The 27,568-nt window shown below is 34.9% G+C and overlaps 1 protein-coding gene across 2 annotated transcripts in view; it reads left to right on the top strand.

Moving 5' to 3' along the window:
* LOC123549096 (uncharacterized) overlaps positions 1-26,560 on the top strand; it is a 74,364-nt gene extending 47,804 nt beyond the window's left edge. For both annotated transcript variants that reach the window (XM_045336902.2, XM_045336903.2), the window contains exons 4-7: positions 6,128-6,189; positions 15,835-15,976; positions 20,848-20,891; positions 22,486-26,560. In XM_045336902.2, the coding sequence (XP_045192837.2) occupies positions 6,128-6,189; positions 15,835-15,976; positions 20,848-20,891; positions 22,486-23,396 (1,159 nt within the window). In that variant the 3' untranslated portion in view covers positions 23,397-26,560. The remainder of the gene's footprint in view (positions 1-6,127; positions 6,190-15,834; positions 15,977-20,847; positions 20,892-22,485) is intronic.
* The last annotated feature ends 1,008 nt before the right edge of the window (positions 26,561-27,568 follow it).

Here is a 27,568-nt window from a genome sequence, read left to right as displayed (position 1 = left end):
CTGGGTCAACTGCGTTCAAAAACTAGGTCAGTAGATCTAAAAATAGAAAAACCTTGTGACCTCTCTGGAAGCCATACTTGTGAATGGATCTTCATGATAATTGGTCAGAATGTTCACCTTGATGATATCTAGGTCAAATTTAAAACTGGGTCACATGCCTTCAATAACTAGGTCAGTAGGTCAAATAATAGAAAAACCTTGTGACCTCTCTAGAGGCCATATTTTTCATGGGATCTGTATGAAAGTTGGTCTGAATGTTCATTTTGATGATATCTAGGTTAAAATTGAAACTGGGTCAACTGCGTTCAAAAACTAGGTCAGTAGGTCTAAAAATAGAAAAACCTCGTGACCTCTCTAGAGGCCATACTTTTGAATGGATCTTCATGAAATTTGGTCAGAATGTTCACATGAATAATATCTAGGTCAGATTCGAAATTGGGTTACGTGCCGTCAATAACTAGGTCAGTAGGTCAAATAATAAAAAACCTTGTGACCTCTCTAGAGGCTATATTTTTCAATGGATCTTCATGAAAATTGGTCAGACTTTTTATCTTGATGATATCTAGGTCAGGTTCAAAACTGGGTCACATGAGCTCAAAAACTAGGTCACTATGTCAAATAATAGAAAAAATGACGTCATAGTCAGTTCAAAACTGGGTCATGTGTGGACATGTGAGTGATGTACATGCTTTCTTTTGGTATCGTAAACATGTCTGGAAAGAGAGGCAAGCTAACATGTCATCTGTACAATTTTAGATTCTATTGTTTTAATTTAAAAAAAAGAATGCATAGATAATCAGATTCTCTTTTGACTCAGAAATTACATGTTATTGAGTCGGCTAAACGATGTAATCGTTTTGACGAGTCCTTGCTATCCAGCGATTCTCTAAGTCTAAATGGACCAAATAACACAGTGAAGCGATGTAGTTCCATTAGATTTCTCAAACTTCAAACAGTTCACTGCAAGAATGAAATTAAGTTGCGTGAATTCCCTTTGCTATGACCAATATACGATGTAATCTGTCATATTTATGACTTGTAATTGTGCAGTACTCGAATGTAACTCATTAAGCATAAATGTGCATTTTATGAATTGCGCAGGCTTACAAAGCTTGCGTAACATCCAGCGAAAGACAAAAAATAGTTCCACAGGGCTCCAGATAAGATGCGTATTAGCGTAAATTACGTATAGAAATAATGCAAATACGCATGTCTAATAATTTCTAAACGTATATAAAATTACAGAAATGCACACAAATTGTGCATTATGCTTTTTTTAAAAACAAAATCTGAATCATCTGGATGCGTTAGGTAACATAGCCGATCCCGATCAGCCTTAATTCTCCCACATTGAACGTATACACGCATTGTATGATTTCTATAAACTTTGCGTGGGTTTCTACACACACACATGAATTTTGCAGTCAGTAAACGGATAAATTATCGGAAGAAGAAGCTCTTACTGGTTTGTTTAGTTACTACAGATATTAAAAATGATTTTAATTCTTATTTTTCGAGAAATAAACAAATCGGCGAAACATTAAATTGTATTTTCTTGTAGTTTTTGAAATCGAAAGTAGATCGTCTATGTTTGGCGAAATGAAACAACTTTTTTATGAAAAGATTTAAATAAGAGGTAATTTAACCGTAAACTTCAATGTCAGATACTGCCAATTGCTGCTAAATGTCTTCGTATCATCACAATTTGTAAAATATATTGTTCAAACTGGAGGAAAGTGTAATCGTATCTGGTTATAATATTTTGGGTAAATATCGAGCTGTGTTATGAAATTTTAAGAAAAAAAAAACTAAAAACAAACTGAAACTGATAGACTATACTGTCAGTACATCAATCATTAGCCGACTCAGGCCATTCAGGCCTTTGATTTTTAAAAGCATTGTAAATAAGTGTTACACAGTGAAACATTCCTAAATATAAAAATATATGATATATCCTGATTCGAATAAATATCATTTTGTATTGATACGAGTACTGTATGAATCCATCTCACCTACCTTGTGCAGGACCTCAATTTAAAGTCATATCTTGATGAATAATGTTTTATTTTCATAATTTATTTGGAGGAGAGGAGGATTTATTTGGAGGAATTAGGGATTTGGGACTCATTATTTTTTTTTTGTTTAGAGTCTTACTTCTGGATCATTGTGTTTTTTTGTTGTTTTTTTTCATAACACCATTAATAGTTTGATGGTGTTTTCTCCAAGTAATTAAGTAAAGACAGTGTCTCTGCATACAACTCTCCTTTGAAGTTGCCCAGTAATTATCTTTACTTGAAATAGAAGCTGATTTCCATGGATACCAATAACCGTTTAAAGTCTTCCTTTTATGAAAAGCAGTGTGTGAACAGATATAAATATAGCACTTTTTAGGTTAAACTTATGAATTTTCTATGAGACAGGTAAATTTTTAGTACTCTGTCCTTCCATTTATATTTTATTTTAAAATCATGAAGGACAAGTTATTGAAATTATTTTTCTTTTGATGTATTTGCCCATCTAGTGTGGCTGTACTTGCTTAATATAAATACAATGGAAAAAGCAGTGCCATTTCTAAAAGTCAGTTAGTAACAAATATGCTTGAATATAATGCCTAAATTAGTTCCCAATCAATGTTTTCCTAGAGGGGACTTATGGTTTGCCTCCCATCTATCCATCAGGCAATCTTTCTGTCAGTCATACTAAGTAGGATCCTGCAATAACTTAAAAAGTACTAAGACATTTTTTTCATGAAACTTGATATATGGATATATGACAAGATGGAGAATATGGTATCCTTTTAGTTGTTAAATTGTTGATCCATGTGTCTGTCCAGCGGGTGAAAAATGCTGGATGCTGTCATAAATACAAAACTACCATACAAAAGATTTTTTTTCATGACATTGGGTAAATAGATACAAGGTAATGTAAAAAATCTGCATATCATGTTATTGTGTCCATCCTTTTATCAGTCTGTCTACTGACTTCATACCAGTCTCAAATGGCGGGTTCTGTCGTAACTTTTAAAGTACAAGAGGTTTTTCCATGTAACCAGGGATATACATAGAATGCAATATGAAAAAATATACAGGTCACAAAAGATAGATCCTTCGTTAACTTTCAAAAATCAAGATTTTTTTTTCTGTCTCAGGTGGTTCTGGGACAACAAATTATGTATGAAAAGAATGGAGCCACTATCTTACCCTTGCATGAAGGTAAGAGGGTCTGAAGACTTGGTTTTACTGTATCTCTGTGATTTCAGCAGTTATAGAAATTTTTTATTCCATCCCTCATATTTTTATTTCAGTGTACGCGAGGTGTGATATTCTGTTTGGTGCATATAACCTAGCTGTACTGTTGGTGCGCTGTAAAACCAATATAAAATCAAAATCAACAATTTTTTTCATGAAACTTGTCTGACAGGTGGTAGGTTATTTGATTATGCAGTTCTTCGATTAAATTTAAGTATAAAAAATTTGGTTCATGTATGGCAGCAAAAGTGACACATCCCTGTCCCAGCAGTGGACAGTCTTACTTGTATAACGAAGTCATATTAGCACATTGCCTTAAGATATGTGTTTATTTTTTCTTCCGTTGTAAATCAAAGGTCTTCATAACTTTACTGAAGAAGAGTATAAAGATATTGAAAATGAAAGATGCGTATCACTGGCAACAGGTTGTAATAGCAGTTTTATCAATATGAAAGATCAAATCTGATATGCCAGTGAATAATAAATATGTTGTTCACCATATTGTAGCAGCCGGAGTCTCAGTACTATTATTTTCTTTTATGCATGTTAAATTCATTTCTGAGTCTCTATTCTTAAAAATACATTTCTTTTAATAAAATAAAATTAAATTGCCAATGAATATTCTGTGGCAATTCTTACAGAGTCAGAATGTTTTGTAGTTGTTCAACAGTTTTATACTGAACAGACTGTAGCTTGAAATATTTCATGTAGGTAGATAGAATGGGACTTTTGCCCCCAGTTATATCATGAGCATCCATAGTGGACCTCTCCCTAGCCTTGACTTGTCACCTGACCAGGATTTACTTGTAACACTCACAGAGTGGAATTTTTCTGTTCACTTTGAAAATGAGTTGAGTATTTGAAATCCTCAGTTACTTTCTGTTTATACAGAACTAATATCAGTAATGTTTAAATACCAAGGATGAAAAAGCACAAGGATCAACTAAACGCTGGAATTGTTCCTCTGAGAGTCACTATCTTGTCTATCATCATAAGAAGGTATTGTTCCTCTGAGAGTCACTATCATATCTGTCATCGTAAGGACGTATTGTCCCTCTGGGAGTCACTATCATATCTGTCATCGTAAGGAGGTATTGTCCCTCTGAGAGTCACTGTCATATCTGTCACCATAAGGAGGTATTGTTCCTCTGGGAGTCACTATCATATCTGCCATCGTAAGGAGGTATTGTTCCTCTGAGAGTCACTATCATATCTGTCATCGTAAGGAGGTATTGTCCGTCTGGGAGTCACTATCATATCTTCCATTGTAAGGAGGCATTGTTCCTCTGAGAGTCCCTATCTTATCTGTCATCATATGGAGGTATTGTTCCTCTGAGAGTCACTTTCATATTTGTCATCGATAGGAGGTATTGGGAGTCACTATCTTATCTATCATCGTAAGGAGGTATTGTTCCACTGGGAGTCACTATCTTATCTATCATCGTAAGGAGGTTATAATTGTCCTTCTGAGAGTCACTATCATATCTAACATTGTAAGGAGGTATTGTCACTCTGGGAGTCACTATCATATTTTCCATTGTAAGGAGGTATTGTTCCTCTGAGAGTCACTATCATATCTGTCATTGTAAGGAGGTATTGTTCCTCTGAGAGTCGCTATCATATCTCCGATTGTAAGGAGGTATTGTTCCTCTGGGAGTCACTATCATATCTTCCATTGTGAGGAGGTGTTGTTCCTCTGAGAGTCACTATCGTATCTGTCATTGTAAGGAGGTATTGTTCCTCTGAGAGCCACTATCTTATCTGTTGTCGTAGGAGGTATTGTTCCTTTGAGAGTCACTATCATATCTGTCATCGTAAGGAGGTATTGTTCCTCTGAGAGTCACTATCTTATCTGTCATCATATGGAGGTATTGTTCCTCTGAGAGTCACTTTCATATTTGTCATCGATAGGAGGTATTGGGAGTCACTATCTTATCTATCATCGTAAGGAGGTATTGTTCCACTGGGAGTCACTATCTTATCTATCATCGTAAGGAGGTTATAATTGTCCTTCTGAGAGTCACTATCATATCTAACATTGTAAGGAGGTATTGTCACTCTGGGAGTCACTATCATATTTTCCATTGTAAGGAGGTATTGTTCCTCTGAGAGTCACTATCATATCTGTCATTGTAAGGAGGTATTGTTCCTCTGAGAGTCGCTATCATATCTCCGATTGTAAGGAGGTATTGTTCCTCTGGGAGTCACTATCATATCTTCCATTGTGAGGAGGTGTTGTTCCTCTGAGAGTCACTATCGTATCTGTCATTGTAAGGAGGTATTGTTCCTCTGAGAGCCACTATCTTATCTGTTGTCGTAGGAGGTATTGTTCCTCTGAGAGTCACTATCATATCTATCATCGTAAGGAGGTATTGTTCCTCTGAGAGTCACTATCTAATCTGTCATCATAAGGAGGTATTGTTCCTCTGAGAGTCACTATCATATCTATCATCATATGGAGGTATTGTTCCGCTGAGAGTCACTATCTTATCTGTCATTTTAAGTATGTCTGCTCAATATCTTGAAAGTACCTTGAGCCCATGATCCTCAGGCATGATAGACACATTGAACATTGCCCATAGGCAGTAAAACACTCCTCTTGATTTTGAGGTGTGTAGGCCAAAGGTCAAGGTCACAGGAACTGTAAGTGCTAAAAAGCACATTCACCATTGACCCCTCTTGATTTAAGGTAATGGTCACTGCAAACTTGATAGACACATTGTTTGAGGCACATGAGTGCTGATGTTTTCATGAAACTGCTTCATTTACATATATTTTAAGTTAATGTTGTTTTAAAGTGTTATACAATTAAGATAGGTACTAACAAGTTTGTTTACACTTTATTGTTATACTGAGACTAGACCATCATCTGTTTTCAGACTGGACTATGTGGAGTTGCCCAGTGCTGTACAGAAAGTGGATCAGGAGGACTGTGAAGAAGGTATGATTTGCATGTTTCTCTCATCACTTACAGAAAAGGTGTTAGTCTTTTGAGATATTTTAGGAATGTTGCAATAATTTCAAAACATTTCTTGGTTTTTATGTGCCTGAGTTTCTTATATTAGGGGAAAGCACATTTTTCCAGTTAACTAGAAACACTGGCTCTTGTATTCTTAAACCTTTTAACCACATTGAACTTGTAAGTTAAAGGCAACCTGTATTAGTGTAAGTTATTTACTCAAATCACAAAACAGTTATTTTCATTCCATATGATAGTTAGATGACCAAGTTCAAAAAGAAGAAAGGATCCAATTTGAATAATCAAAATGTAATCCTGTATCTTTGCTGTTGAAACCTTAGAAATTTGGATCTTATATTTCTTGAATGCTACATCTAAACTTCAAGTTGTTATGGCAACAAAAAATATATACTTTATTGCAGTTGTCCAAGTTGCTTTGATTCCTCAGGTGTTAGACAGAATTTAGTAATGTCATATTTCAAGTTAGAATTTGATCTAGTTGATATAAATCAACAAAGATGCAAGAAAGAATGATATATCAGATCTATGCTAACAGGAAAGATGTACATATTAATGTTAACAGACAATAGGGTGGGCACGTAAGACCTTATTTTGGAAAATGTCTGTTTCATATTCAGTTTGTTTGTACATACATCAGTCAAAAATGGTGAATCCTGTAATGATAACTTCAAACAGTTCAAGAGATATTTTTCATGAGACTTCGTTTATAGAACAGAAAGCAATATAGAGAATATGCAGGACCTTTAACCTAGTTGTAATCCCCTGTGAAAAAGGTTCATGAACTTCATGAATTTATTCATGAATTTGTAAGAATTCATGAATTATTTCATGAATTACCAAGAGTTCATGAACTACAAGGAAAATTTCACTAACTTAAATTCATGAAGTCTTAAGTTCAAGAATATTACTTTCATTTCATGAACTTGTAAATGTAGTTCATGAACATTTTAGAAAATCCATTTAATGATTTAAGAAATTCATGAACTTGAAAATGAAATTCAGATAATGATTGAAATTGTGATTCAGGAACTACAGGGTTATGACCCTGTAAAAAATGTTCTAGAACTAGTATTAGTATCTTGAACATTCAAGAACTTCTGAAGAACTTAGAGAACTGTTCTTGAACCAGCATAACAGTTCTTAGACTGTGATTCTAGAACAATGATAGTTCTAGAACATTGGTTCAAAAACTGCAAAAGTTCAAGAACTTATAGAACTTTACCAGTTCCTGAAGAGTTACTGTTGGTCTAGACTAAGACTAAGAACCAAAATTGTTCATGAACACAGGTTTGTTAAAAGTAATAAAATTCATAACTTTTTTCTTGTTCAGTGTAACCAGTTCTTGAACCCAGTTGTGAGTTTCTGAACTGTTCATTCATTAAACATAAAACTTAGGTTTATTACCTTTTACAATAAATGAATAAGTTCATGAACTTTTCATGAATGTTCATGAACATTAAATTCATAATGTCACATGATCAGTTTCCATTATTTTGTTGCATGCTGGGAAATTTTTTGCACATGTGATTCAGCAATTTTTAAGAAGTTTGTGCAGCAAATAAGAAAGAAATAATTATCATACTACAGTTAGGAAATGTTTAAAAGGAACATGAGTATACTGAAAATCAAATAAGTAATTATGGTGTTGTCATAAATCATTCATTTAAAAAAATAAAATCCTTTTAAAATGTCACAAGTTTTCACAACCCTGAAGCAAAAGCTAGTATCTGAATTTCAATCTTGAGATTAAAGTAAATTATACATTGTTTAACTTAACGTTTTGTATTTTATACAGCAAACTTTTTATTATGCTCCCAATCCCACTCTAGTTTACTGTTTTACTCAACATGTCATTTGTCGAGGGTGGAAAATGTCATTGTCACAGTGACACAGCAGAGACTAAAAAGAAACAGTCTCTGGCCAGGCTAACTGAACAACACTTTGACCTACAGGATTTTTTCTTGTATCAAGCTCTACCGAAATTGTTAAAAGAATTCCATTACATGCAGATCTCTCATGTTACACTCCTGCCAGGTTTCCTTGACTAGTTCATGAATTTGTTCATGATTTTTAGCTCACCTGAGCAATGCTCAGGTGAGTTTTTCTGATCGCTCGATGTCCGGCGTCCGTCGTCTGGCGTCTGTCGTCCGTCGTCTGTCAACATTTAGCTTGTGTATGCGATAGAGGCTGTATTTTTCAATTAATCTTCATGAATATTGGTCAGAATGATAACCTTGATGAAATCTAGGCCGAGTTCGAAAATGGGTCATCTCGGGTCAAAAACTAGGTCACTAGGTCAAATCAAAGAAAAACCTTGTGTATGCGATAGAGGCTGTATTTTTCATTTAATCTTCATGAATATTGGTCAGAATGATAACTTTGATGAAATCTAGGCCGAGTTCGAAAATGGGTCATCTCGGGTCAAAAACTAGGTCACTAGGTCAAATCAAAGAAAAACCTTGTGTATGCGATAGAGGTGGTATTTTTCAATTAATCTTCATGATTATTGGTCAGAATGATAACCTTGATGAAATCTAGGCCGAGTTCGAAAATGGGTCATCTCGGGTCAAAAACTAGGTCACTAGGTCAAATCAAAGAAAAACCTTGTGTATGCGATAGAGGCTGTATTTTTCAATTCTTCTTCATGAATATTGGTCAGAATGATAACCTTGATGAAATCTAGGCCGAGTTCGAAAATGGGTCATCTCGGGTCAAAAACTAGGTCACTAGGTCAAATCAAAGAAAAACCTTGTGTTTGCGATAGAGGCTGTATTTTTCAATTTATCTTCATGAATTTTGGTCAGAATGATTGCCTTGATGAAATCTAGGCCGAGTTCGAAAATGGGTCATCTCGGGTCAAAAACTAGGTCACTAGGTCAAATCAAAGAAAAACCTTGTGTATGCAATAGAGGCAGTATTTTTCAATTGATCTTCATGAATTTTGGTCAGAATGATTACCTTGATGAAATCTAGGCCGAGTTCGAAAATGGGTCATCTGGGGTTAAAAACTAGGTCACTAGGTCATATCGCGTAAAAACCTTGTGTATGCGATAGAGGCTGTATTTTTCAATTGATCTTCATGAATTTTGGTCAGAATGATTGCCTTGATGAAATTTAGACCAAGTTCGAAAATGGGTCATCTGGGGTCAAAAACTAGGTCACTAGGTCAAATCAAAGAAAAACCTTGTGTATGCAATAGAGGCTGTATTTTTCAACTGATCTTCATGAAAATTAGCCAGAATGATTACCTTGATAAAATCTAGGCTGATTTCGAAAATGGGTCATCTGGGGTCAAAAACAAGGTCACTAGGTCAAATCGAAGAAAAACATTGTGTATGCAATAGAGGATGTATTTTTCAATTGATCTTCATGAAATTTGGTCAGAGTGATTGCCTTGATGAAAACTAGGTCGGTTTTGAATATGGGTTATCTGAGGTCAAAAACTAGGTCACTAGGTCAAATCAAAGAAAAATCTTGTGTATGCGATAGAGACTGTTTTTTTCAGTTGATATTTATGAAATTTGGTCAGGTTGATTGCTTTAATGAAATCTAGGTCGAATTTGAATATGGGTTATCTGAGGTCAAAAACTAGGTCACTTGGTCAAATCAAAGAAAAAACTTCTGTATGTGATAGAGACTGTATTTTTCAGTTGATCTTCATGAATTTTGGTCAGAATGATTGCCTTGATAAAATCTAGGTCGAGTTTGAACATGGGTCATCTAGGGTCAAAAACTAGGTCATATCTAAGAAAATGCTTGTTTTATCGCAAGAGACCAATTTTTTGGTCCAATCTTAATGAAAATTGGTCAGAATATTTGTTTCCATGAAATCACTAGGTCAAACATGTTTTACACTGTTATGGAGTGTTTCTTAGGTGAGCGACCTAGGGCCATCTTGGCCCTCTTGTTTTTATTTTATTTTTTACAAAAATAGTTCATGAATAAATATTCATGAAAATCAAAATTTATGTTTCATGAATTTCAATATTCATGAACTAGTTCATGAATTAAAATTCATGTATGATTTTTTAATTCATGAACAAGTTCATGAATAAAAATTCATGATAATCAAAATTTGTATCATGAATTTCAATATTCATGAATTTGTTCATGAATACAATATTCATGAGAATCAAAATTTATGTTTCATGAATTTCAATATTCATGAACTTGTTCATGTATTATTTTAAATTCATGAACAAGTTCATGAATAATATAGAAATTCATGAAACATAAATTTAGACTCAGATGAATATTTATTCATGAACTTTTTCATGAATTTGTTCATGAATAAATTCATGAAGTTCATGAACCTTTTTCACAGGGGATATAGAACAGAGAGCAATATAGAGAATATGCAGGACCTTTAACCTTGTTGTAATATGAAAATTGTGATTCTTATGTCAACAAATAATATAAATTTGACAAAAGTGGAGTACAAGGATCTGGTTATATTCAATATTAAGAGGGCAATCTGGTCATTTTATTTTGTTGCTACTTAAAAAAAGAATATTGTGAAATCATTTTTATTTGCGTAGGACGAATTTTCGCGTATTTTGCGCTAGGACCGATGCACGAATTTAAGACCGCGCTATTATTATTACTTTATTCTATTTTTTCATTTCTAAAATTGAAAATCCGCGTATTAAAGCTTGAGCGAAACAGTCCATTTTCACGTTTGCGCGAAATTTCATGCCAGTGAATTTAAATGATTTCACAGTAATGCCTTCCAGTAGGGGATGATTTTTGGCAAGGTAATGGTCTAAGGGCATCATGGCGAGGTCTGTGATAAAGCCACATTTAATTTTACCCTTGCTTCACAGGAAGATTCTAGATTTTCTCTTTCTTGTTGCAAAAATCCCCTGCATTATTCTGTATGCTAATTAATGAAGCAGGAAGGGTCATAGTTTTGAAAAAAAAACAGATTTATGTTGATTCAATATGACTTGATAGCTTCAAAGTCATGATTCAAAATTATTACTTAACATTTCTTCCTCATTAATTCAGATCCTATCTGTATGAAATGAAGTTGATGTATTTTTGTTTTGTTATTAAATTCATAAATTGCAATGCTTTAATGCCATCATAAATTGAAGAGCTGCAATATCTAGTAATTAAATCAAAATGGAATGAAATGAAAATCTTACGTTTGCAGATCGTTATTTTCATTACCACCCATTGTTAAGTTTATTTCTGTCTGAAAATCTTTTTACTTTATTATGGATTGAATTGGAACTCAGGTGGCAGTTGCAAATTGAAAACAATATCTATTACTAAAATATAATACTTGATCATGAAACTAAATGGGAAAGAGGAGTATCCTATCATAAAACCTTTTCAAGGGTGTGATGGATGTCCTCACAATAGCAGTTGTTCACAAAAGATGATAAATTTACACAATGTCATATTGTCATATAGAATTTCATTTCTATAAGGGAATTACACATTGTCAAAAACATTTCCAGTTCCAGCGGATAATTATGGTATGTTGATGCCATTAAATTGATTCTGAAAATTCAGGGACATCAATCTATTAATCATATTTGTACCTTTGGGAGTTGGTTACCAATTATCTGTTTCCTATGGTAGAGCATAAAATGAATTTTGATCGACTTTATATAGATTTTCAAAGCTTTGTTAATTTATCACATGAAAGTGAAAATTCCCTGATGGATATTAAATATAGATTTTTACCTTTGATGTGAATTTTTTTCAAAACCAACATTTTATGAAATTCATATATTATATACCTATTACATATCAGTATTGGTATTGGTGTCTGCTCTGTATACACCTCTGAACAGTAAACACCTCTCTAAAACAAGCCATCCCACTTAGCTGAGTATGTAGAGCTCAGATCTACAAATGTGGAGCAAGAGTTTCATCCTCATATGAGGCATATGTTCTCCATGATGACTTGATAGCAGCAGACACTGTGTCATCAGTCATTTCATCCTCCACCTCTGATTCATGTGGGAAAGTTGGCAGTTACTTGTGGAGAACAGGTTAGTACAGGTACAGAATCCAGTTAGTTAGGTTAACTGCTGACTGCTACATGACTAAAATCCAGTTGAAAAACGGCACTAAACTCAAACACACAAACCTTTCTACAACAGCAGATATTTATTTCTTGTCAGATCAAATTCTAAGTAAATGAACCTCTCCAGAGCAAGTTTTAGTAAATTAACCTCTCGGGAGCAATTCTTAGTAAATTAACTCTCCAGAGCAACTCTTAGTAAATTAACCTCTCCAGAGCAACTCTTAGTAAATTAACGCTCCAGAGCAATTCTTAGTAAATTAACTCTCCAGAGCAACTCTTAGCAAAGTAACCTCTCCAGAGCAATTCTTAGTAAATTAACTCTCCAGAGCAACTCTTAGCAAAGTAACCTCTCCAGAGCAACTCTTAGTAAATTAACCTCTCTGGAGCAGTTCTTAGTAAATTAACTCTCCAGAGCAACTCTGAGTAAATTAACCTCTCCAGAGCAATTCTTAGTAAATTAACTCTCCAGAACAACTCTTAGTAAATTAATGCTCCAGAGCAATTCTTAGTAAATTAACCTCTCCAGAGCAACTCTTAGTAAATTAACTCTCCAGAGCAATTCTTAGTAAAGTAACTTCTCCAGAGCAATTCTTAGTAAATTAACCTCTCCAGAGCAACTCTTAGTAAATTAACCTCTCCAGAGCAACTCTTAGTAAATTAACTCTCCAGATCAATTCTTAGTAAAGTAACCTCTCCAGAGCAATTCTTAGTAAATTAACCTCTCCAGAGCAACTCTTAGTAAATTAACTCTCCAGATCAACTCTTAGTAAATTAACCTCTCCAGAGCAACTCTTAGTAAATTAACTCTCCAGATCAACTCTTACTAAATTAACCTCTCCAGAGCAACTCTTAGTAAATTAACCTCTCCAGAGCAACTCTTACTAAATTAACCTCTCCAGATCAACTATTAGTAAATTAACCTCTCCAGAGCAACTCTTAGTAAATTAACTCTCCAGATCAACTCTTACTAAATTAACCTCTCCAGAGCAACTCTTAGTAAATTAACTCTCCAGATCAACTCTTACTAAATTAACCTCTCCAGAGCAACTCTTAGTAAATTAACTCTCCAGATCAACTCTTAGTAAATTAACCTCTCCAGAGCAACTCTTAGTAAATTAACCTCTCCAGAGCAACTCTTAGTAAATTAACTCTCCAGATCAACCCTTAGTAAATTAACCTCTCCAGAGCAACTCTTAGTAAATTAACCTCTCCAGACCAACTCTTAGTAAATTAAATCTCCAGAGCAACTCTTAGTAAATTAACCTCTCCAGAGCAATTCTTAGTAAATTAGATCTCCAGAGCAGTTCTTAGTAAATTAACCTCTCCAGAGCAATTCTTAGTAAATTAAATCTCCAGAGCAACTCTTAGTAAATTAACTCTCTAGAGCAACTCTTAGTAAATTAACTCTCCAGATCAACCCTTAGTAAATTAACCTCTCCAGAGCAACTCTTAGTAAATTAACTCTCCAGATCAACTCTTAGTTAATTAACCTCTCCAGAGCAACTCTTAGTAAATTAAATCTCCAGAGCAGTTCTTAGTAAATTAACCTCTCCAGATCAACTCTTAGTAAATTAACCTCTCCAGAGCAACTCTTAGTAAATTAACTCTCCAGAGCAACTCTTAGTAAATTAACCTCTCCAGAGCAACTCTTAGTAAATTAACTCTCCAGAGCAACTCTTAGTAAATTAACCTCTCAAGAGCAATGTCATCTATACAATTAACTCAGTACAATAAACTCTTTTAAGTGTTCTCATCGGAGTTCTATTTTTGGAGGTTGCGCTGTATACTTTTTCATTCTAGAAACATTTTAAATTTTTCAACAAGACTTTGAATTATTAACAGAGGTCTTATTTCATACGGTATTTAATACTATTTACTTGAATAAATATTTGTTCATTGATATCTTAGCGCTCTAACGATAAAAGAAAATCATATTCCAACAATTGTAACTCCTTTGTAAAATGGGCACTTTCAAAAGAAAAAGGTTATTACTTTTCATACCTTCCTCACTGAAGAGCCCTTTTCCATGGTTCCTAGCTTATAGTGGTTGTATAGGCAAAAAGCCTTTTTAGCTCATCTGATTTTTTGAAAAAAAATGATGAGATATTGTCATCACTTGAGCGGTTGTCGGCGTCGGCGTCGGTGTTGCCTGGTTAAGTTTTATGTTTAGGTCAGCTTTTCTCCTAAACTATCAAAGCTATTGCTTTGAAACTTGGAATACTTGTTTACCATCATAAGCTGACCCTGTATAGCAAGAAACATAACTCCATCTTGCTTTTTGCAAGATTTATGGCCCCTTTTGTACTTAGAAAATATCAGATTTCTTGGTTAAGTTTTATGTTTAGGTCAACTTTTCTCCTAAACTATCAAAGCTTTTGCTTTGAAACTTGGAATACTTGTTCACCATCATAAGTAGACCCTGTACATCAAGAAACATAACTCCATCTTGCTTTTTGCAAGAATTATTGCCCCTTTTGGACTTAGAAAATCAGTTTTCTTGGTTAAGTTTTATGTTTAGGTCAGCTTTTATCCTAAACTATCAAAGCTATTCCTTTAAAACTTGCAACACTTGTTCACCATCATAAGCTGACCCTGTACATCAAGAAACATAACTCCATCTTGCTTTTTGCAAGATTTATGGCCCCTTTTCGACTTAGAAAATATCAGATTTCTTGGTTAAGTTTTATGTTTAGGTCAACTTTTTCTCTTAAACTATCAAAGCTATTGCTTTAAAACTCGCAACTCTTGTTCACCATCATAAGCTGACCCTGTACAGCAAGCAACATAACTCCATCCTGCTTTTTGCAATAATTATTGCCCCTTTTTGACTTAGAAAATCAGATTTCTTGGTTAAGTTTTATGTTTAGGTCAACTTTTCTCCTAAACTATCAAAGCTTTTGCTTTGAAACTTGGAATACTTGTTCACCATCATAAGTAGACCCTGTACATCAAGAAACATAACTCCATCTTGCTTTTTGCAAGATTTATGGCCCCTTTTCGACTTAGAAAATATCAGATTTCTTGGTTAAGTTTTATGTTTAGGTCAACTTTTTCTCTTAAACTATCAAAGCTATTGCTTTAAAACTCGCAACTCTTGTTCACCATCATAAGCTGACCCTGTACAGCAAGCAACATAACTCCATCCTGCTTTTTGCAATAATTATTGCCCCTTTTTGACTTAGAAAAATCATTTTCTTGGTTGAATATTATGTTTAAGTCAACTTTTCTCATAAACTATCAAAGCTATTGCTTTAAAACTTGCAACAGTTTTTCACCATCATAAGTGGACACTGTACATCAAGAAACATAACTCTATCCTGCTTTTTGCAAGAGTGATGGCCCTTTTTAGACTTAGAAAATCATGGGTAGGACAATATTTCTATTATACAAAAAAAATCAGATGAGCGTCAGCACCCGCAAGGCGGTGCTCTTGTTAATTATGCCAGGGCCAAGACTGGTCGGTCAGTCTGATTAGTGGGAGTAACTATTAGCATGATAGCCTACCTTACTCTTGTGTGTTCATCTGAACATGCCCAGTATTTATGATTGTACACTTGTGTTTGCAGAAGTGGCAACACAAACAGAGACTGGACATTTCAACCTTGCTGAGGAGAAGTATCTGGCCATAGCCTTTGGTTCCGCTACTGTTGCTTTACTTATACTCATAGTGATCATTGTAATCAGTGTTGTCAGGCGTGGCAGTAACAGGTAACTACTTTCTTTTATGACTGTCAGTTGTCATTGTTCACCAATGGAGCTTTGACAACACACAACTCACTCACATTCATAATGTTGTTAATGTCAAGTGGGGTAGTACTAGGTACAGAATTTTGTTACAACATGAAGAGATCAGTGATCACCATTGGACTGTGAGAACACTCATTGTGACCAGTTTCAGATGGAGCAGTACTAGGTACTACTTTATTTTTTATCCCCCCGCCAAAGGCGAAGGGGATATTAGAAATGATCTCCGTCCGTCCGTGCGTCTGTCCGTCCGTCCACAACGATCTTTGTCCGGAGCATAACTCCAAAAGCATTGGAGGGATTTTCTTCAAACTTCATACACTGATAAAACACATTAAGAGGAAGTGCACAGGGACTACCTTAGCCTGGAAATTTAGGGAGAAGTGACTTCTCCCTCCTGGGGAAACAGGGAGAAGTTTTGAAATTTTGGGAGAAGTTCGGCAAAGTGAGACAGAACATTGCTTACATGCATTAAATAACAATAATAATGTTTATTCAGTTCCATTTGTAGTATTATCTTGCTATGACTTAAATAAAAATGGTGCAATGTTTCAACAATACAGTACATATTTGTACTGTTTTACTGCAAAATGTTTAACAACTTGACACAACAAATCTTTCCTCATATAATCAGTACTTAATATTTCTTGGATTATCTTTTTTCCTTCCTAGAGCAGCTTTTTCAGGTATGTGAGCATTCTGAGTTTAAATTTTTTTATGTTCCTTCAATTTGACAAACTACAGAGTTTAAAAACCTCTCAGTCTTACAATGAAATGTTATTTGTATTGATCAGTAGATAAAATACTTAAAAATCAGGGGCAATATTTTTTAAAATTACATATTTTGACATAAAAAATCTAAAAATTGGTTAAATGTATTACCTCCCTTTAACACATTTCAGAATTAACTAAAAGAGTTGTCTGCTATTTTTATCAAACAACAAATTTAATAGTTTGTCAGGGGCCATATATCTAACTTATATCTGTTTTTAATGAAAGAAAAATGCAGATTAAAATGAACAGTAAGCAGATCCCAATTGAAAAATAAACGTCGGGAGTAACGGGTAGTCTACACTGTGACGGCAATAAAAATTTCGAAACGATTTTTATCTGAAAACAAGAATAACTGGATAAGACAAGTACCGAGGGCGTTCGGTTGACCCGAGGTTCCGTGTTTTGACCCGCGAAAATCAAGAAAAACTCGTAGTTGACCCGCACAAAAAAGTGTCCCGTGCGTCGGCTCGATTCGCGAAATGCGTCTCGAGTTCGAAGTTCTGCATTGTGAATCAAAATCTCAGTGAATTTCAATTGTTCGCCGCCACACAGTAGGCGGAGCGTCGTATGTTAATTAGCTACTGACAGATGTCAATCACTCCACGCGCCGACTGACACGTAATTAGGTTTGTAATTCGGAAGTTAATTATCGCCGTTTTACGAAGTTTTCGGGCTGTCTGATCTCAGATGTGGGTCAGCTTTAATAATAATTCTTTCATTCTTTAATTATCGTTTACTGCAATCACATTAAATGCAAACAATTAGCAGCTTATCATATGCGGCGTCAATCTGAAATCGAGTGATCATCTTTTGTTGTCATGGACACGTTTCGCCGCGCGTGCCTCCCGGTGACATCCTGTGTATTGCGAATTGTGTTTACAGACTTTACATAACCGAGATGTATAATATCGGCGCACTTTATTGCCGATTATGTTTTACTTTCATCCAATTTTAGGGCGACTTGAACTTCGCTTTTCTGGGCGGGAAGGGCGAAGTAAAATATTTTAAAGCGAAGTTTTCGCTCAACTTCACCTAAAACGCAGTCCCTGGTGCAGTGTGCAAGAACAATAACTCTATCTTGCCTATTTTTTGAGTTATTCCCCATTATCTTATTTTCTTAAAAAAAATTTGTCCGGAGCATAACTCCAAAAGTACTGGAGGGATTTTCTTCAAACTTCACACACTGATAGAACACATTGGGAGAAAGTGCAATGTGCAAGAACAATAACTCTACCTTGCCTATTTTTTTAGTTATTCCCCATTATCTTATTTTCTTAAAAAAAATTTGTCCGGAGCATAACTCCAAAAGTACTGGAGGGATTTTCTTCAAACTTCATACACTGATGGAACACATAGGGAGGAACTGCAGTGTCAAGAACAATAACTCTACCTTGCCTATTTTTTGAGTTATTCCCCTTTATCATATTTTCTTTAAAAAATTTGTCCGGAGCATATCTTTTTCATGCATGGAGGGATTTTGATATATCTTGGCACAAATGTTCATTACCACGAGGCGGAGTGTCTTGCGCAAGATCCAGGTCCCTAGGTCTAAGGTCAAGGTCACATTTAGAGGCCAAAGGTCAGATGCAAGAATGACTTTGTCCGAAGCATTTCTTCTTCATGCATGGAGGGATTTTGATGTAACTTGGCACAATTATACACCATCATGAGACGAAGTGTCATGCGCAGTTCCCTTCTTTAGAATTTCTTCCCTTTGTTGTTACTTTAAATAACTTTTATTGTAACTTTTTCATTACTAGTCATAGGGAAAAATCAAGACCACTTTTCTGTAGTACAACATGCATGCTACATCCAGTTTTGAGGTGTATTTTGACCAATCTCTACCTGGTAAAGATTTTTGTGTGGACTTAACAATTTTTTTTTTTTTTTTTAAGATTAACTTCCCTTAGTTGTTACTATAAATAACTTATATTGTAACATTTTTATAATTGACCATAGGGAAAAAACAAGACCACTTTTCTGTGGTACAACATGGATGTTACTTTCCAATTTTAGGTGTATTTTAAGATATCTCTACCTGGTAAGGAGTTTTTTTGTGGACTTAGAAAAACAAAAGACTTACAGTGATTACTAAACAACCACAAAATTAAAATTCCATTTGCAAATACAGCTGCTAGAGTAAAGAAATTTGCTGTGACGGGCATATATTGTGACATTTTGGCACTCTTGTTCCCTGTTAGCTTTCCATTCCTTCCTTTTACAGTAGCCATATAGAAAAACATCATAGCTATACTGTTCATGAAAATTAATAAAATTTAGCAGTAAACCACCTCACCACTGACTTATTCTTTCTTCCACATCTTTAAAACCCCTGATGTGGACCACAACTAAACGGTTCTTCAAAGCTTTCCCCAAAATTAATACTTTCAGACACTAACTTGCCAGGAACTTTAGCCTTCAATTATAATATGCCCGGTGGGGGGATTTGCCATGTCTAACATGGCTCTTGTACAACTTAAAGTGATCATTGATCACCGTTGCAACTATGATAACACTAATGTCTCAGATGAGGCAGTGCAGGTACTATTTTCTACTACAGCTTAGTGATTATTGTTCACCACTGGAACTATTGGGAACACTCATTGTGATCAGTGAAATAATAAATAGTGTAACAAACTTACCGTGATCATTGATCACCAGTAGAACTGTGTTATGCTGGTAGTGTTCACTTATTTCATTACCAAAATTATCATTGTTAACCAGTTTGTCCACATATCTGGTCAAGCTAGTGGGGTATAAATAGCATATTTGACCAGTAATTGAGTAGAATAAAAATTTAATAATTGTGTTTTAACAGCACAGTTTTACAATGATAATCTCTTCCTTGAGCAGTTTGCTCAGAGTGATTCAAATGATCTTTGAGGTTTTCTTTACAATCAAGCTAGAATAAACTGATACAATACGAATAAACTGATCTTAATACTTTCAGACACTAACTTGCCAGGAACTTTAGCCTTCAATTATAATATGCCCGGTGGGGGGATTTGCCATGTCTAACATGGCTCTTGTACAACTTAAAGTGATCATTGATCACCGTTGCAACTATGATAACACTAATGTCTCAGATGAGGCAGTGCAGGTACTATTTTCTACTACAGCTTAGTGATTATTGTTCACCACTGGAACTATTGGGAACACTCATTGTGATCAGTGAAATAATAAATAGTGTAACAAACTTACCGTGATCATTGATCACCAGTAGAACTGTGTTATGCTGGTAGTGTTCACTTATTTCATTACCAAAATTATCATTGTTAACCAGTTTGTCCACATATCTGGTCAAGCTAGTGGGGTATAAATAGCATATTTGACCAGTAATTGAGTAGAATAAAAATTTAATAATTGTGTTTTAACAGCACAGTTTTACAATGATAATCTCTTCCTTGAGCAGTTTGCTCAGAGTGATTCAAATGATCTTTGAGGTTTTCTTTACAATCAAGCTAGAATAAACTGATACAATAAGTAGAGTTTCAATTATCTTTCTTCTAAAAAAATCTGAATTATCAAAGCTGAAATAGTCAGTCTGGTAAGAAATTCTGATTTGAAAAGTAATTGCCAGACATTATATGAGCCGTGCCATGAGAAAACCAACATAGTGGGTGTGCGACCAGCATGGATCCAGACCATCCTGCGCATCCGCGCAGTCTGGTCAGGATCCATACTGTTTGCTAACAGTTTCTCCAATTCCAATAGGCTTTAAAAGCGAACAGCATGGAGCCTGACCAGACTGCGCAGATGCGCAGGCTGGTCTGGATCCATGCTGGTCGCACACCCACTGTTGGTTTTCTCATGGCACGGCTCATTTTGTTAGAGGGTGATATTACTTTACAGAATCTCTAAGTCATGTCACTGTGTCTGCTGGGGAAGTTGTCTAGTTTTAGTTCTTTCATCTTAAGTAAGGCTTGAGACTGCAATTAAGGTGAAAATGTCAAAGTATGCTTGCATTTTATCAAAATTTGTGCCAGATTAAGATGTACAGTTTGTTGTCTGGCAGTATAGTGTCTATATAGTTTGACAGGTTTTCTGTTTGTGTATTACAGATGTAGAATATGTTCCTCTGGTCCTGCATATACTTCTGCAAATGGTAAGTTTATAATGAAGTAATGAGCAATATTTGAAATAAGATGTTTCTAGAACTTTCTTTATAATGCTACTTTCAAAGGTACACTGTTATTTGTAATATTTAAAAACGGTCAATATCAACATGCTCATCAGTTTCATCACCATCGTCTTAGTGTATCACAATCTCTTCTGTCATCAAGATGATGATGGTGGAGACAATGATACAAGGTTTGAACATAATGGTGAGGATCAAAAATGATAAGAGCATCAGCATTGTCATCAGAAATATCACTTTCACAGGAATGATGGTGAAGATAATTAAATAAAACTGATGAAATTGGTGAAAGTGAAAATTAAGAAAAAAAGTATGATAATAACGTTAATAAGTGCCATTTGAAGTCCTAGCAATGCTGCTTTCGCACATGCCTGCAGCAATACCAAAATGTAAATTAGATAATGCAAGACTGAGGGTCTTTCCTTTGCTATTTGTTCCAATATTAGATAATTGCTGTTCATTACAATAGACATTTACACACTTAATGTCGACATTATTGAATAATGTAGGAGTCATTATTGTAAAATATAGGAGTCTAATGTAGGAGTCATCAATTGATCATTATCATACTCCCAGAAAAAGAGTGTATGGGAGCTATTTGGAGTAGTGCAAGTCTGTTATTTATCTATCTTGGCTATCGGTCATTCCTTTCCTGTTGAACATGACACATTTCAAAAAAGGCCGGTGTTAATGATCTTTTGTAAAATCAGTTTGTCTGTCAGAATTGATGCTGTGCATATCTTAAAAAGTATTTGACCTAGAGTCAATCAGACAGCAAGACCAGAGTTACGACCCTTGACTTAGTCAAAAATATGCAGAAAAAGGGCCTAAGTTTGTGTCGCGTGTATGTCAAAAAGAGTTTGACCCAGGATTATGAAACATTACAGGAATATTATTCAGCATGTGAAGTTGTGCACCTGGGTTTTATTAGAGATATCACTCCGCCAGACAAGAGTTATGGCCCTTGACTTAGTCAAAATATGCATAAAGGACATTAAGTTTGTGTTGCACATATCTCAGAAAGTATTTGACCCAGGGTCATAAAAGGTCATAGGAGTATTATTCAAGACCTGGAATTTTATTCCAGATTTCTGTCAGTCTTACCGGAGTTGTGGCCTTGATAGTCAAAAATATGCATAAAGGGCATACAAGTTAGTGTATCTCAGAACATCTAGTTCAGTTGTGAAGTAGCTGCTTTTGAATTATTAAGTGGCCATGTAGTCATAGATCAGCCGCTGTTTTATACACCTGAGATCTACCTCCACCATTCATAGCTAGAAAACTGCTGTTTGGTCAGAATTGTGGCAATGTGACTTAAAACACAACAAAAACAAATGCAAATATTGCAAGGACTGGTCCTGCTTATGTTTGGACCATAAAATTTCTATCTATAAAAAAATATTGAAAATAATCAGAATATATGATAACTGTCACGAGACAATGTGTTGTGCATAAAACAAGTAGCTTCAAAGTCAAGAGCTCACTTAGACTTCAAATGTTAAAGGAATTTGAAGAGTCCAGTAGGACAGTCTCTGTATATAAAATTTGTTTATAATTTCAGCTTCCGAGAGGGAACATCTAGATGCCAGTAATACAGCTGGCAATGAGTATGTTGGTGATGAGTTAAAACTTGCCGAACCTATGTACGAAGAGATCCATGATCGTACAACTGCCAAGAAAAAGCTGGAATTTAATGACGATGTGAAACCAGCCCGTTACCAAAATTTACCAGAAGAGGAGGGAGCTGAGAAGAATGGTGCTAAAAATTTACCACCTAATGGTGTTCATAGGAGGCCGGTAACACCAAGTGCCCCGTATGAGGAAGAATTACAACAGACTACTCGTAAATGTGTGCCAAACGATTATAGTGTATTCGTAGATAAACTACAAACATTTGGAATTACTGATCAAGTAGGGAAAGATAGTGACAATTTCAATACTGGAGAAAATATAATAGATAACGCTGATGGAGAATGTAGTAAAGAACTTGTCAATGTGAAGCCTGAATCAGATGAAATTAATGAACAAGCACAAGATATTGAGACGGTTAACAGTACTGGACTGCCTTCTTACCCAAGTAAAACAATTAATGATTCAAAGGATTGTGTATTAGCTGAGTCGGAGGATAAATTTTCTCACAAGTCCTCACATTCCTATGAAAATCTCAACAAAACAGGAACTGCATCTGGAGATTATGAATCTCTGGCTACCAATGACCCTTGTGTTAGTTCACAACCAATGCTCCAAGAGCAAACAAGTGACCAGTGTTTTGATAGCCATACTTTGGTGTCCGACGGTGATGAATCGTCTTTAAAATGTGTAAATATAGAGAGTATGTCCACGCCAGTAAAACTGGTATCGCCATCAAGTTACGAGGATTGTCATGTTAACACTATATATATGCAGCCAGACAAAGTAACAGATAGTGCCAAGCTAGAAAATGAAAACAATATTGCAGACACTTGTACCTAGCTTAGATGTACAACTAATTTTGGCCTATTGAAATTTTAAATAGCCCGTAGACAATTGAAGAAAAAATATTGAAGAATAAATAACAACTAAGTTTTTAATCAGGTCGATAAATATGTTTGATTTTTTACCTGCTTTTTCGAAGTGAAAAGTAAGTTTAGAATAATGCTGTTATAGGGCTTTTGGGAATACTTTGTCTCTTAGGATGGGCTCTACAGTGGAATTCTTCGTTTAATAAAGGGATTAGATATATTTTTCATAGTTCTGTTCATATGTGTTAATTCACATTCTTTGTTTACTTTAATACCCTAAATAGTTATTAAGTAGGTAGGGTTTTCTTTACCTAATGTATTTTGTTTTGAGAGTACATGTAGTATTGTTTTTAGTTATTTTTTACTGTTTCTTGCTGACTTTATCAATCCTATGGGACAGGTAAACAGTTTTAACTGTTGCCCTCAGCAGTGAATTATTTCATGTTCATGGACATTATCCCAGATCTCTTATCAAGTGTTTAAATAATCATGTAAAGCATTTCAAAGTAAAAGACATCTAAACAGTTGTTACACAAATTAGATTCTTTAAGAATTTGGACTTTATCAGAAATTAGAAAGATAATAAAATAGTTTTTTTCATGGGCGTTTTGGTGACCAGTAAGTAACTATTGTCCCTTGGTATCAGGGACTCTTTGTACTGTCGTCTTCAGCCTGTTGGCCTCTGGCAGTAGTACTCAAGTCATCTCTGCTACCTGGTGAAAAAACTTTATGCCTACTGTTCTCCAAATACCTGTGATCTGTGACTACCTGTTCCTAATCACCAGCATTTTATTACAAACTTATTCATGTCTCCCTTACAAAATTTTGTAGTTATCTTTTACTTTCAGGGATCTTTTTTCGATTTTATCTTGTTTAGGACTAATATTTAGTCGACATGCTTCGTCCACTTAGCAGACATATTTTACGTATTATATATATGCATTTGTATATTCAAGAAGAAATTTATCATGACAAAATCCCATTGTCTCATTTTAGACTTATCTGGAATTCACTGGCATTGTTTTGATTAAAGTGGTAGTACTATTGCAAATGAAAATGATGATTAAAAGTAAGAGGTCAGTTTTTCAAGTTTTTATGAGATTTGTCATCATGCATATATTCTTGTGTATTACTGCAAGTATGAATTAGCAAAATTTTTATGTACGTGTTAAGGTTGTACCAGTTTGTTTTTGTGTAAATGAAGTTTCAAGCTTGTTATATTGGCAACAGTTGGAGCAAAATATGTTAATATGTCCATTTCAGGTACTGATCAGAAAAAATTGAGAAACAATTACAACTGTAGTTAATTTAACTTTTTGATTTGAGTTTTTTTTACATAGTTATTTTCTTAACATACTTGTATATATTTAGGGCTTTTTAAAATGATCCTTATGGAATTTCACATCATGAAACATTGAAAAAAAACTGGTATGGCCTTTACCTAGTCTGTCAGTACATTTTCCATTTTTTTCTCTTCTAGTCTTCAAAGACACCAAAATGCTCATGCTGTATATAATGGAATTGATTTTCTAACTTTAATATTTCTACTTTGTGAAACTGTTTTCTCATTATGACTCATATTTCTCTGTAACTTGTGAATTTATTTGTCTCATAAAGAAGGAGATTGAATAATTTTACACTCCATACTTTTGTGATATCTCCTTGATGTATGTTGTCAAAGTGTTTGTAATTATTGATACCACAATCTTGTATGATTATGTATTTCATGTGAAAGTGTTCAGATGTAATCTTTATAGCTTTAAATAATACATACATTGTATAATCTAATGTTTGGTTCACATAATTGGTAACACTTTTCCTTTAGTTTTGATTCATATAACGTTTATAATTTCTGTATGAAAGATAACTGTTATTGAATAGAAAATAAAGAAATATTTTCTGAGCACAAAATGGTGATGTTAGGATGGATATATTTTGTGAACAGAATGACAAAAGAACTAATGTTTAATGTAATAATGCTCAGAATCTCGTGTAACTCTTTCTGTCCCATATATTTCTTTTATGACCATATGTGTGTAAGTCAAGCTACTGTTATCGCTAGTTGTGGCAGTAATTTCATATGTAGTTGTTGTTTGCAAGAAACATGTAAAATCTTTCTAACTGCTTTGAGTTTTTATGCGTCATACTATTTTATACTAAGCTGAAATATTTGTAAATATCAGTTATTGGTATGATTAAATGGCTGCACAAATGCGGAGTTACATTGTCTCATCATCTACAACTAAGTGCATTTCTTTTCTTTTTTTCAAGACTTTTTGAAAGGCTATGCATTGATTAGTTAGTAATGTAGATAGAGTTTAATTTGGCAATGTAAAGTGTAATAATTTTGTAACTTTTATTTCATGCTTTTCAGCAGTTTATTTATCAAATAATCAGGGCCTTTGCATGGTTCATCAGCTGATTTGCCATGGTTTAGCCGAGTATTGGACCTGGGACAAAAAAAAATATGACCGGACAGATAAAACCCTGTTTTCGTCCTAAATCATTTATAGATGGTATATATCATCATACCCCCACAAATGAAGTTTGGGGGTGTATATAGGAGTGAGCTTGTAGGTCAGTCTGTTGGTTTTCATGCATTGGTTTCCAGATGATAACTCATTAAAGTCTTGACAGATTTAAATAATTTTTGATCTACAGGTATAACACCTAAAATACAGGTCAAGCTCGACTTTGATATCAGTAGGTCAAAGATCAAGGTCACAATGATCCAGAACAGTTAAACGGTTTCCGGATGATAACTTGAGAATGCTTGGGCCTAGGGCCATGAAAGTTGATAGGGAGGTTGGTCATGACCAGCAGATGACCCCTATTGATTTTGAGGTCAGTAAGTCAAAGGTCAAGGTTACAGTGACCTGGAACTGTTAAACAGTTTCCGGACAATAACTTGAGAACACTTGGGCCTAGGATCACGAAACTTAATAGGGGGGTTGATCATGACCAGCAGATGACCCCTATTGATTTTGAGGTCAGTAAGTCAAAGGTCAAGGTTACAGTGACCCGGAACTGTTAAACAGTTTCCAGACAATAACTTGAGAACGCTTGGGCCTAGGATCACGAAACTTTAGTTGGGAGGTTATGACCGCTATTGATTTTGGGGTCAGAGGTCAAGGTCACAGTTAAACCGTTTCCAGATGATAACTTGAGAACACTTGGGCTTAGGATCATGAAAGTTGATAGGAAGATTGTTTATGACCAGCAGATGACCCCTATTGATTTTGAGGTCAGCAGGTCAAAGTCACAGTGACCCGGAACAGTTGGACTTTGACATTGGCTTACTTCTGTGACAAGGCCGTATTGTGGGCGTAGAATTCGTCACTCCTGTGACAGCTCTAGTTTGTAAGGAGCTCATATTTCACCACATATTTTTCATTAAGATTGATTTAGGATAAAAACTGGTTTTTATCTGTCTGGTCATTTTTTTCATCACAGGTCTGATACTCGTGCCTGTGGTCCAGATGTGCAGAAATTGAACCATAAAGGTATTAGTCTGAGTGGTTAAATAACCAAGCATCTAAACTCTGAACCGTAGTTAATGAGACTATAAACTACATTAGCACGCCTTCTTTTTTTCATATTTACATGATCATTGAAATATATTGATAGACCTTATGCTAACTTAATTCATCAGAGTTGTAAGAACTATACATCTTGCTGTAATTTGACCTGATATATCCTCTTACCAGTCTCTGCATCAGTCATTGGTTATTGCAGAATATACATCTTTTTGTGCCCCACAGTAGAGTTGCCCTTGTCTGTCCGTCAGTCCGAAATTGTGTTATGCATATCTCAAAAAGGTTTTGATCCAGAATCATCAAACTTCACAGGATTGTCATTAGGCATGTGAAGTTATGCACCTTGTGCTTTAATTGGGATTTCACACAGCCATACTAAAGTTATGTCCCTAGACTTAGTAAAAATTAAGCATAAAAAGGGCATAAAAGTTTATGTCACCAGTCCTGTATCTCAGACAGTATTTGACTTAAAATAAAAGTGTATCCCATATACTCGACACCGCCTTCAGGGCGGCGTTGAATTATTATACAGCATGTGAAGTTGTACACCTGATGTTCTGTTTGGGATTTCCCATAGCCAGACAAGAGATATGGTCCTTGACATAGT

The sequence above is a fragment of the Mercenaria mercenaria genome, chromosome 6 (assembly GCF_021730395.1).
Source record: "Mercenaria mercenaria strain notata chromosome 6, MADL_Memer_1, whole genome shotgun sequence".
Classification (NCBI taxonomy): Eukaryota; Metazoa; Mollusca; class Bivalvia; order Venerida; family Veneridae; genus Mercenaria; species Mercenaria mercenaria.
The sequence above is the reverse complement of the archived record's forward strand: the minus strand, read 5'-3'. Positions and strand labels throughout refer to the sequence as shown.